Raw genomic sequence first — 13,274 nt, forward strand, 5'->3', positions numbered from 1 at the left:
GGACTGAATAGTTTAACTATGGGGGCTGTGGCTCCTCAGGAGCCTGTGATGTTTTGAATCTCTGTGTTGATGAGAATGCTAGGACTGGCAAGAACATTTCCTGGGAAGAATCCATGTTATTTTTGGCACAATGACTATTCAGCTTACTTATCAATTTTACTTTTTTATAAAGCTGTATGTTATTTTACAACTCTGTACATGTGTACAGTATGTCACTAACACTACTTGATTTAAAAAGAGCCAATAATTCTCCACGTGCATGTGGGTGTATCATTTTACAGCCATTAAATAGCTGTATTAAACTTCATATTGCATCATTTGCACCATTTGCTTAAGTGCTAAAATAGACGTCGTTTCATGCCTGAGGAGTGAATCAGCTTAATGAACTAATAGTAAGCCCCACTCAGATTCATCAGTAGCCTGCCTACTCCTCTGTTTTCATTGCTAGCAGAAGAATGCAAATGAAAGGGGAGCGTTGTCCTGATTTATGAAAGGAATCAGAGGAAAATCAGCACTCTGAGCCATTTCAAATTAAAACTTCTTTTGTGGTGTTTTTTTTTTAAAAGAAGTTTGAGTCTAAACGATCAGCAAATGCTTAAGCCTTGGAAGATACGAAGACGTGTTAGTGATGGTTTGGATCTGTACATGATCAAACAGATAAAAGTATGAGAATATTGAACAGATCCATAGTCATGTGAGAACCTCAAAAGTGATTTACTGCAAGTGTCCAATAAATCCCACAAATCTTATCGTTATTCCTAGCAGATAAATGAAAAAAGCAAAAACAATAGAAAACTCCAGGCCATATCATTTGGTTCCTCCCCATGAGGGTCACAACTCCATTCAAGTACCAGCCAAAATGGACCATTGTGTGCACAAGTGGCAGGGATAATCATGTTCTGAAACAGCAGCATCCCACATTCCTCTGAAATCTGCAGCAGCCACCTCTGTAGGTGTGTGGTTCGTGAGGGGCACTGTGTGTGCAGGAAAGGTGGTGTCCTTTTTTCTGCAAGGGGGTGACTAGCGCCTGTAACATAAGCATACGTAGCAGAGCTGTCAAGTTGAAGGGAGGCACTGGCAGGAGACCACAAGCTGTGAGCATTGTTCCCCATAAAAAAACAGCCGCATCCTGCCATATTGCTGGCAGATGACAGCATCCATGGTGGGTGTCACCCACTCTGCAAAGGAAACCTAATAGAGAAGCTGTGATTTCAAATACCCCCTAGAGGAAAAAAAGCAGTGTGCTGTTTTATTAATTCTTTCTTCTGAAGTCCTAAAGGAGGGTGGGTTTGCATAGGAATGTCTGAGTGGGAGGAGCAGATAAAAGCTATTCAGAGTCAGGACTTTAAAGGAAATTATTGTGTGAGGGATTGGCCTGTATAGAGAAAGCAGTTATACTAGCAACGTTAGTGTATTTTTATGACAAACTAAATATCCCAGTTGCTATATTTTATTCTAGAGTTGGCCAAAGATGTGGCCCTTGGCTTCTGTCATCTTCAATACACTGATGAATTCTACGCATCCCATCATGTGTGGGCCATCTCGATCTAATCTGAGGCTCCTCAAACTGAGATGGAGCATTGCATGCTGGGATCCATACATGCAGTGGACCACACTCATACTTCTAGTTTGCACATTTTACTCAAGTTAAGGAAAGCCTTTTGGCTCTTGGCAAGCTGCCAGTGTGTTCCTGTCAAACAAAGGGATGCATGCCTGCTTTTGCCTTCTGTATATGAGTTTGAGTGGTTTTATACTAAGAATTGTTGAAATTCCAGTGTTTTAGGTGAGCAGAATGAAAAAAATATTTTACATCTTTGTAGCTTCTGTGGTTGCTGTGATAAAGTCAACAATTGCCAAACAATGATATCTGAGATGTCACGTTTTTCCTCCTATACTTAGAATGGGGAAAAGCTGCAGTATCTCAGATACAACAGTATGGTTAACAGTTGATTGTTTAATGTCCGTCACTATACTTCAAAACTATAGCCTGTAATATTTCCGAAGAACAGAGAAAATGTATCGGTGCATTGTTTGGGTTTAGCATGGTGATCTCAAATCTGTCCTGCGTTTGAGGATGTGCTATAATGTGAACAGTTGCTTCTGTATATTAATTCAAATTAAAATTAAGGACAGCTTGCAAATCTTGGGGCGTATGAATCATCAGTAAGAAGCAATGCAAACAATTCTCTATTTATGTGTCCCATGTTTTTATTGCCACCAGAAAAGACATTAGAAATTAAATGAAATGCAAAACTGTAATAATGGAGTGGAACAAGGCAAAAAGTTTTTGTTCTCCCTTAAAATTGGACAAGAAGAATCACTGGAGAATTATGGGGCACAGTCCTGCACCAACAGGGGATGGACTGGTCTTGTCCATCTCTAATGTATTTTGTGTTGACTAAAAACTGTTACTTTATCTGTTCCGTGGAGAAAATGCAGAGCAGTTTAGGTTTGATATTATAAAGACATCTTGGCTCATTGTACATTTCTTTATCCAGTGAGGGAAACGTTGGGTGACGGGGAATTCTTTGTACATCAGTTCACCTCCTTATTAAAATCAGTAAAAATTTGAGGGGATCTTAAATATTTTCCCTCCTCAGACTCCTAGATGAATACTGAGTTTTCTTGACTCCATTGTGGAGGTGTCTAAAATTTCTGGCTATTTTTTTACTGCTTCCTTGTTTTAAGTGTACTTTCTCCATAACATCATTTGTTCTGCCTGATTTGTCTAGGAGAGCTTTTAGTAATGTGTGTACGGGCTTCTTTCTTCCCAAGGGAAGAAGTTAAACCTTTCTTTAGTGCATTTGAACCATGACTGTTAAGTACCCTGTGATGTATTGTTTCTAACCATGTGGTATAGCTATATCTCACTTTCTTTTCATTATGTTTTATACGTGGTAGAACAGTCCAGCTACTGTACGCACATATGACTTCAGGTATTTCTAGAAATATTGGCTGTTTAGATGTTAGTCCAATAAGTTTTAAATTAGTGCAAGGTTTTGTTAGTCCAAAATTTATTTTGGCGTTATGAAAAATCTGAAACTTGCATTTTGAATGTGACTTGGCCTTTACAAAGATCCTTATATTGGATTTACAAGGCTGAGAGCTATAGCAGCAGCAAGTTTTTTGTTTCGATAGTAATCATGGGATAGTATATGTGAATCTCAAAATGCTTTACAAATACAGATGAATTAGGTCTCCCAACAACTCTGGGAGGTAAGATCTTAGATGTTAGACTAGATGATCTAATAGGGCTTTTCCATACTGTCTCCCTATGGAAAAATTATCCCCACTTTGCAGATGGAGAAACTGAGTCACAGAGAGGGTAAAGCCCAGATTTTCAAATGTGTGTTCTAATTTTGGGTGCTTCAGTTTTGGGTGCCCAACTTGAGAGAGACAGGTCTGATGTTCAGATGTCCTGAGTACCAACCACTCCCATTAACTTCGTTGGAGTCATGGGTGCTCAGCACCTGTGAAAATCAGGCGGCTAGTGTCTTAAGTGGGGCTTCCAAAAACAGAAGTTCCCCAAATTAGTGGACATTCTTGAAAATGGAGGCCATAATGACCTGCCTGGAGGAAGTGTCTGGCAGAGCAGGGAATAGAACCCTGATTTCCTGACTCTCCGTCAGGTGTTCAGCAACCAGTTTCATATTCCTAATGGGGTGAGAATAGTCCTAAAAGATGTCATTCCTCAGTCTCCTTTGCTACACTGCTTCCTGTGTCCTCTCTAGCTGGGGTGCCAGCTTCGTCAGGACAGTGAGTCTGTGGCTACCCTGTGTCTGGTAATAATCCTGTTGGCACAGTTTATTGATATTGGAAATGGTTTCTTTTGACTCACTGAGTCCATTAGCTCAGGACGGACTCGTCCCAGCAGCAAGGTTTTCAGAACTAATGTGTTTTTTTTCTCTTTTAGTGGTTTGTCAGTTTCATCAGTTACAGCTTCCCCAAACCCTAAAGTCTCTGCAGACTCTTGAACATCCATAAAAGATACCGAAGATAAAAGCACCTTCCCAAGCACCATTTATCTAAACCTGTCAGAAACTGAGACTTGAACAGGAAAGTTGGCTTCCTTTATAATCATGAAAGATGCTGAGCAACCTCAGTTCCCACTGAAATCAATAGGGAGTTGAGGATATTCAAAATACTGCAGATCTTTTTTTTTTTTTTTTTTTTTTTTTTTTTTGCATCTCACTGTGGCATGTTGCATTAAGCATCATCTGTATATGTCTGCAACACCCACTCTGAACCAGACTTGTGATTAGTGCTGTCTAATCCACAGGGATGCAGTTCTCCCCAACAAACCATAAGTGCTGGAAAGGGCAGCTGTAAGTCTGGGAAGAAATGAAGGAAGGGTGGGAACTTGTTTTGATCCCAGTAAAACTGAACCATTTTGGAGTCAGGATCTTCATTAAAACTGTAGAGAAATAAACTAAATATTGCATAATATCACACTAAATAAAACCCATGTTAGAGCATCAACAATATTTTTCTGGGCATTTTGTGATCTTTAAGTCAATTTTATTTAACTTGTTGAGAACAGTAAAACTATCAGGAGAGGCTTAGCAAATGTCCTTTTTATGTAGTTCTTCATAAAAACCATGAAGTCCCTCATTCATTTCTTTAATCATTAGATGCGTTAACTTTCCCCTGGAAATGTCTGGGATAATAGAGAGACAAAGTGGGTGAGGTAATATTTTTTATTGGATAAAAATATATTACCTCACTCACCTAGTCTCTAATATTCTGGGACCAGCAGTGTAAACAGTGGGATAACGGAGTCCTTCCTCGGCTGTTTAGTTAATAATTTCCTGACCGTATCATCAGTGCCTTAGTAACTACTTGATTTCATGGTTTAGTTTTATTAAACACAAACTCCCCTTTAAACATGTCATGCAGCTTGGTTAAGGTGTGGCCTGACCCTGACAAGCACTGAGCATCTCAAACTCCCTTTGAACTGAGCGGAAGTTGATACAAAATATTTCTTAGGCCTTGCTGACCCATACCCAAACACCCCACCCCCTTTTTTTTTTTTTTTTTTTTTTTTTGCAGTAGTGGAGCTTATAGATATACTTCATTGGGGTAAAAAGTGACTTGCTACTGGTGCAGCTTTCCCCAGTCTGAAACCAACTTAAACAGCACCACTGCAAGCCTCAATTTACACTGATGCAGTGCATCTGCACTAGGATGCAAAAATCCCCAATGGAGACAAGCCCCGAGGATTAGACCCATAATGAGTAGCTGTGAAGATGGATTTGTAAGATTCTCTCAAGCATTTGTTTGTGTGATTTCTGGTTTCAAAAAACCTTTCTGCATGCTAATATGAAATTTTTTGTTCAGTCTCATTCTATGGACTAAAGTCTTCTGATTACACACGCAAATCCCTTTAAGTACAGTATGTGGCCCCAATTCAGATGTGGTGTAAGTGGTTCAACTCACTTAAAGTATGTAGACCTATTTACCTTGCGCACATGGTTTACACTAGTGTAACTCCATTAAAGGTAACGGACTTACTCCTGAATTACACTGGCATGAGAGAGAAGAGAATTGGGTCCTGTGTGTTTATTGATAAACACACACATACAGGCCTTATTTGGATTCATACTTTACGTGGATGCACTGTATCTAACTAGTTTCTTATTTGTAATGAGGTTCAGAGATTTAATGTCATGGATTTGTGGACCTCATTACTCCAAGGAAGGAAATGTTCATGTGAGGCATGGATAAATATTCCTGACTTGGATGATAGACGTAGCTAGATCAAACTATGTAAACACAGTGCAGAACTGCTTTAAGACTACTAGCTGAAGTACAGGTGAGGTGGGATGCACATTCCAAGTGAAGTTGTATGACACATTTGTTTTCAGCATACGGTCCCTCCACCCTTCCTCCTCAACTGATGTTGAAAACTATTTAAACGTTAATGTAGATGGGACAAAACCATTGTTAGCACCATTACAGAAAGCAGTGAGACCATCTCACTTGGAAAATGTACCCCACTTCTTCTCCGAGTAATGTCTCTGTGAGTGCTCCATTAAAGTGAGCATGTGCCCTGCACCTTTGATGGAGATTTTTGGTAGCAGTGCCTATTCTGCCCGCACATTCACCCTACACATCTTCGTGCCCTGAACTGAGGCTATACTGCGGGGGGGCCAAACTGTGGCTCGTGAGCCACATGCGACTCTTACCGTTAAAGTGCGGCTCGCAAGCCCCCAGCTCCCCCCAGTCTCCATCTCCAAGACTTGGGGGGAGAGCTCAGGACCTCTGCCTTGCAAGGGGTGGTGGGGTAGGGGCTTCTGTCCAGGGAGAGGGGGGGTCCCAGGGCTTCAGCCCTGTGGGGCGCACCTGCCGAGGCTTGGTGCTTCAGCAGGAGTGCGGCTGAAGCCCTGAGCCCCAGCTTCCAGCAGGTGTGCCCCGGCTCGCAAACTTCGGATGAGGTTCATATGAGGCTCGGTGAGCCAGTAAGTTTGGCCACCCCTGCTATATAGAGCTCTGAGAGCAAACTGCCCTCAGTTCCTACTCAACTGCCTTTGGCCAGAGACGGTATCTAGCATGTGACTGTGCTGTACCTGTTTCCCACTTTTATTAGTGTTTTAGCTTTATAGTTAGTTTTAAGTAGTAGTAGATTTAATACCTTACAGCTGGAACATTTGTTACCCTCTTCTTAAAAAAAAAAAAAAGAGAGAAAAGATGTTTTTTTCTTTTCCTCCTATTGAGGGACTGAGGGGCTTGAACAACTTTTTCTTTTGTTGGGGATACCAGGCTCACTGGGATTTAAAAGGTGCCTTTCTTATTGAGAAGCAATCCTTGTTAGTGATAGGCACTCCCACTGCATTCATTGCTTGGGTGTATTGCACACCTCTACCTCAGCACGTTCCAGGCCAATGGGGGCTTTGGGAAGCAGCGGCCAGCATATCCCTTGGCCTGTGCCACTTCCCGCAGCCCCCATTGGCACTGACAATTAATGAAGCCCTCTCGGAGCCAGCCAAGTCCATCTGGCAAACCCCAGCAACACCCCCACCACCACTAAGCCACACGGAAGAGGGATGATTAAAAAATACTACGTCCCACCCAGGGATTCTGAATTTTTATTTTCTCATCCTACACCAAACTCTCTGTTCATGGATGCAGCCAATGAAAGGGGTAGGCAGCATATCCAAAAAGCCACCCCTTTATAATAAGGACTAGAAAGGTCATAAGAGCTATTCATCAACAACACTTCAGTTCAGGATAACTCACCACCAGGTGCTGATGTCAGAATACGACTACCTGAATTAAGAGAAATTTAATGCTTTTACTGACCATTTACCACAGGAACATCATGAACAGTTCAGCTCCATGATAAAAGACGGTCAGCTTTTAGCAAAAACTTCACTGCAAGCTTCACTCAATGTGACGAACAAGACAGCCAGGTCTGTTTCCACCATAGTATCAATGAGGCAAGCTTCCTGGCTTCAGTTGTCCCGGGTTTCTGCGGGAGGTACAATCGACTGTGGAAGATTTACCTTTCAAAGGCCAGAGGCTTTTCGCGGATTCCACAGACAACTCGCTTCATACCCTAAAACACTCTAGGACAAAACTTAAGTTTTTAGGGATATACACTCCTGCAAAAAATAAGGAAGTTTAGCAGGTCTCAGTCAACACAAAGATCCCACCCTGCTCAATTTTCTGCCTTCCGTAGGCCACCGAAACCACTGACCAAGAGGTTGAGGTTTTCAAAGAAAGTCTGCAACTACCTCGACTGCTTCACCCCAGCCTTCAGCATCATCCAAACACCATTTTTGATTGTTTGGTCAAGAGTCCAGACCATCCAATGACCAGGTTTTATCAACTGCTGGACACAACCCTTCTTCCTCAATTTGAACACCACCTCTCTCTTTCATCAAGTACGGGAGACTATAACATTGGACAAATGGGTATTGGAGGCCATTACTTCGGCTGTACTATCAAATTTACCTCCACCCCATCCTTCCAACCCCCTTCCCCTTCCCTCTTCAGGGGCTCCTCTCACAAGCAATTGCTGACACAGGAGATCTCATCACTCCTAAATCTAGGAACCATAGAGTCAGTCCCACTTCGATAGAGGGGAAAAGGGTTCTATTCAAGCTATTTTCTGATACCAAAGAAGAATAGGTTGGAGGCAGATACTACATCTCAGACAATGGAACAAGCATGTCAGACATCTGAAATTCAGGATGGTATCCCTAGCAGCTATAATTCCCTCCTTGGAATTAGGGGACTGGTTTGCGAGCCACAACCTCAAAGATGCCTACTTCCACGTAATGATTCATCCTTCTCACGAAAGATTTCTTTGTTTCACTTTCAATCACAATCATTACCAGGTTTTACACTTTTTGGCCTGTTATCCGCCCCAAGGGTGTTCTTAAAAATCATGGTTGTCGTAGCTGCCTACCTCCGTCATATAGGGATAACTGTCTTTCCCTGCCTTGACAACTGGCTCCTCAAGGGTTGGTCATATCAGGAGTTAGGTTTGCTGTCCAAACAACAACTTCACTATTCTGAAGGCTAGGCCTGCAAATAAATCTCAAGAAATCTATCTTGACCTCTGCACAACGAATTCTCTTTATCGAATCCAGAAGTGCTCCTATAATGTGAAGAGTTTATCTCCCTCTTGACAGGTTCCTTGCTCTGAAGAACCATATACAAAGAGTGCAGCTCATCCCTCAAGTTCCAGCAAGGACATGTCTGCAACTGCTGTTATGTATGGCAGCTTGCGTTTTTGTAACACAAAGCACCCGTTTGTATCTTCAGGGGTGGCTCAGGACTGTTTGTATACCCAACAAACAGTATTAATAAGTGAGTATCTGTACCCAATCAGGGCCTGAAGTCACTCATCTGGTGGCTGAATCCATCCAAAGTTTGTGCAGGAATCCTGTTCAGCCAGAATCCCCTACAGTGATAGTAATGTTGAATGTTTCCCTTTTGGGATGGGAAGCACATTTGGGTCCTCACACAGTCCAAGACAAATGGTCACAACAGGAACAGTGCTTGCACATCAATCTGTTGGAATTAAGGATGGTCAGAAATGCTTGCCTCCACTTTCTTTCCCTACTCAAAAACAAGTCTATCAAGATCATGACAGCCTTGCATGCATGTATTATATCAATTGTCATGGTGTAGCGTGTTCCCCCTTGCTCTGCCCCAAAGCGATAAAGCTTTGGAAATGGTGCATAGCCAATCAGTTAGTCATTTAATCTTCCTACCTTCTGGGTATACAAAACACCATGGTGGACCTGAGCAGAGATTTCTCCCTAAAGTACGAATGAGAGTTGGACTCTTGAGTCCTCAACAAAATATTCCTACCTTGGGGATTTCCAGAGGTCAAGTTTTTTACTGCAGCAGCCAACACAAATTGCAGGAAATTGTGTTCCAGAGGGGGGCTTTATTCCCAATCTCTAGGAGATGCTTTCCTCATTACATGGACAAAAGGTCTTCTTTCTGCATATCTTCCAACTCCATTGCTCTTAAAGGTCCTTATCAAGGTCAGACAGGATAAAGCCAAAATAATTTTGATTGCACCAACTTGGCCAAGGCAAATTTGGTTTCCTTACCTCATCAAACTCACCTTTTGTCCTCTGTGGCAGCTCCTGAACAAACCTTGACTGTTGTCTCAGAATGCAGGTCAAGTGCTCCATCCTAATCTGAACATCCTGCAACTACAAGCTTGATTCCTCAATGGTTCTTGGGACTAGAGACCACATGTTTATCTGAAGTTCAAAAGATATTGGTAAATAGCAGAAAAGAATTTACTAGACAAATTTACCTTCAGAAATGGAGACGATATAACCTTTGGTGTAACTGGTGCCATCCTTCCTTTCCTCAGTCTTTGATTACCTGTTGGAATTGAAAAATTCAGGCCTTTCTGTGAGTTCCATCAAGGTTCATTTAGTGGTAATAATAGCTTTCCATATGGCAGTAGAAGGTTTCTCAGTATTCGCTCATCCGACCACTGCAAGATTCCTAAGAGGACATTTTCTGCAGATTAGAGCCCCAACATCATTTTGGGATTTCAGCCTAGTTCTTAACTAGGCCCTTGAAACAACCCTTTGAGCCATTAGCTACATGCTTGCTGCTACATCTGTCTACGAAGTTAGTGTTCTTGGTGATCATCACTTCTATTCAAAGAGTTGGGGAGATGGGAGGCTCTAATGGCCCACCCTTCTTTTACTTTGTTTTCCAAGGAGAAGGTAGCTTTACAACCTCATCCAAAGATCTTATCTAAGGTGTCCTCTGAATTTCATATCAACCAAACTATTCACTTTCTGGGTTTTTTTTCCTAAGTTGCATCAGCCTAAAACACAAGCGTCTGCTTTTCATACACTAGATATTGTGAGCATTAGCCTTTTGCTTAGACAGGACTAAGCCACTCTGGAAAACCCCTAGACTCTTTGTTTCTATTGCATAGAGGTCTAAGGGAGCATCTGTCTCCACTCAGGGCATGTCTACACAGGGATAAAAAACCTGTGGCTGGCCTGGGACAGCTGACTTGGTTTAGTGGGGGTTGGGCTGGCCTGGGTCAGCTGACTTGGGTTAGTGGGGGTTGGGCTCTGGGGCTGAAAAATCTCTGTGTAGACGTTTAGACTTGGGCTGTAGCCTGAGTTCTGGGACCCTCCACCCTCGCATGGTTCCAGAGCTCAGGCTCCAGCCAGAACCAGAACACTGAGATTTTTCAGCCCCGCAGCCCAAGTCAGCTGACCTGGGCGAGCCACAACCACTTTCTAAATGGATCTCGATGTATTATTGCCTGCTATGGGTTCACTGAGGTTATACCTCCCTAAGAGTGATTGCACACTCTGCTAGATGACAGTCTACATCTGTAGCCTACTTAAAGCCATTCCAGTTGCTGAAAACTGCAGGGTTGCAACATGGTCCTCGTTGCACATGTTTTCCGACCACTATGTCTTAATTCATGCTGCAAGATCAGATGCGGCAGTAGGCAATGCAGTTCTTTCTTCAGTGGTGTTCTGAAACTCCCACCTCCTTAAATGGTTACTGCTAAGGAGTCACCTAAAATGGAACACTGTGATGGGGTGTGCAAACCCCACACTGGACAACAAGGGGTTAAGGAACTACTCCGGGCTCAGCCAACCCCACCCCCACCACACCTGTAGCAAATGCACCAACTGGAAGAGGAGTTAAAAGGCAGGAAGTAGCTCACTTGGTGGCAGACCAGGAAAGAGAGCAGACCTGCAACGTGCAGTGGAGAAGGGCTGAGACAAAGGCTGAATCTTTCCCCAAAACAACTGCCCAAAGCTCCCTCCCTGAGGCAAGGGAGGGCCTGCTACAGAAACAGCCGGAGAGGGAAGCATTCCCCTCTCCCTCTCGTACAAACTCTGGACTTTGGTAATTCCTTTTGTTTGGTCTGGACTACCCCTGCAGGGGAAGGCCCTGCGGCTGAGCTGCCCAGGAGGGTGGTCCATACCACAGGAGGAGGCAGTTGCCACCCAAGAGAGGAAGAGAGCTACCACGCTACACACTGCCACCAGAAGGTGTCTTGGGATGAGTGGGCACCCTTCACACCATCTTAACCCAGATGGCTACTTTGGGACAATCGCAAGGTGGGAGATAGGACATGGCCTAGGGAAGGCAGCCTTAAGCAATCCCCTGGCTGTTAGATCACTGATCGCCCTCAAAAGGCCTGGGTCAGAGCCCAGTGGAGTGGGAGGGTCCTGGCTCCCCTATCAACAACCCTCCTGTAAGTCACATGCCTAAGCTATGACCAGTACGTGGCGTTACCCTACCAACCGACCCCTGAGCAAGGACCATCACAAGCACCCACAGGGCACTGCTCGAAGGGGAAGGAGAGGTTACTCACCTTGTGCAGGTACTGCAGTTCTTCGAGATGTGTGTCCCTGCAGGTGCTCCACTACCTGACCTCTTCCCCTCTGCTTCAAAACTGCCTCTGTGGGCTCTGCGGCAGAGGAGGAATGGAGGGCCCGATATAGTCTTGGTACAGGGCATGAGGATGTCATGTGAGCTGGCAGAACGGGCACTGCTACCAATAATCTCCAGTCAAAGGTCGGGTGCCTGCACACCTAAAGTGGAGCACCCACAGGGGGACACATCTTGAAGAACTGCAGTTACTGCACAAGGTGAGTAACCTTTCCTTCCCCGTACCTTTGCTCCTAATTTTATTCTTAACTGCTGGCTTGGATTTTTCTTTGATGATAAAATGAAGGAAAAAAATAAAAACATTTAAAGCTGTTGAGCTTGCATATAGATATTGTCATTCTGAGATTAGTGTGGATATTAAAAGTAATAATAGTGCTGTACACTTACATGGCTTCTGTCATTTGCGAATGTCCATGCTTTTCAAGATAGCTCGCTCCTGTTATCCCCATTTTACAGACAGGAAAATAGAGACACAGGAAGGCAAAGTGATTTGTCCAAGGTGATACAAGCTAGTGGCAAAGCTGGGAATAGATTCCCAGTTCTCTGCTCTATCCACTGCACAATGTTACCTCCTTGTATAATGGATTATACACAGGATACATTTGAATTATTTAAGTTTTAAGCAGAGGGAGGAGGAACTCCCCGTAAGAAACAGGAGGACGAGATGTGTATTTGTTTTTTTTTGAGGGAAGGATAGAAAAATTGGCTGAGCAAGTGCAGGCTCAGTTTTCAGCTTAGATTCTTCTCCGCTCTTGTTTTGACCTGCACTTTAATAATGATTCCTTTGTTTACAGCCTCCGGCCTCTCCTCTTCTCCATCTACCCCAACACAAGTGACCAAGCAGCCTCCATTTCCTCTTGAATCCTATAAACATGAACCTGAGAGACTAGAAACCCGGATTCACTCTTCTCCTCCGGACACAGGGCAGAGGTTTACTCTGCCTCCACCCCAAAATGCAGCCAAGCCTCCCATGGTGATGCCAACTCCCTGTGCTACCTCAAAAACAGTAAGTGGAGTATTTTGTTTAGAGTTTTCAATAGGGAGAGACCTATGTGTGTTAGTATTTTTAATGGCTAAGAAGCTGGGAACTGTGCATGCATAATATGGTGCAGGTTGTGGGTAGTTGTACCCCTTTACATCAGCGATGTCCCAAGACTTCATGTTCTGTAGACAATATGTCATCTGTAATCTGAAGTAAACTGTGCAGTGGTTATAGGTCCTAGCATCTACATTTTGATCTGAAGTGCCAGGTCAGGGTAGGGTAAAGTTGTTCAGCCTGCGTGTTTTTTCTCCCAAGCCAACCTCTGAAATGGAGCTAGCAGAAAAGGAGAGTTTACATAATTTTCCTGCTGGTCAATCATTTG

The 13,274-nt window shown here is 43.4% G+C and overlaps 1 protein-coding gene across 9 annotated transcripts in view; it reads left to right on the top strand.

Moving 5' to 3' along the window:
- Window positions 1-13,274, top strand: part of PRKAG2 (protein kinase AMP-activated non-catalytic subunit gamma 2) — a 395,505-nt gene that overhangs the window by 256,044 nt on the left and 126,187 nt on the right. For 2 of the 9 annotated variants that reach the window (XM_065399999.1, XM_065400007.1), the window contains one exon: window positions 12,705-12,920. The exons of 3 other annotated variants lie outside the window; for them this stretch is intronic. In XM_065399999.1, coding sequence (XP_065256071.1) covers window positions 12,705-12,920 — 216 coding nt within the window. The remainder of the gene's footprint in view (window positions 1-12,704; window positions 12,921-13,274) is intronic. 4 more of the 9 variants (XM_065399998.1, XM_065400001.1, XM_065400000.1 and 1 more) reach the window with 2 other exon arrangements.

This window comes from Emys orbicularis, chromosome 2, assembly GCF_028017835.1.
Source record: "Emys orbicularis isolate rEmyOrb1 chromosome 2, rEmyOrb1.hap1, whole genome shotgun sequence".
Taxonomy (NCBI): domain Eukaryota; kingdom Metazoa; phylum Chordata; order Testudines; family Emydidae; genus Emys; species Emys orbicularis.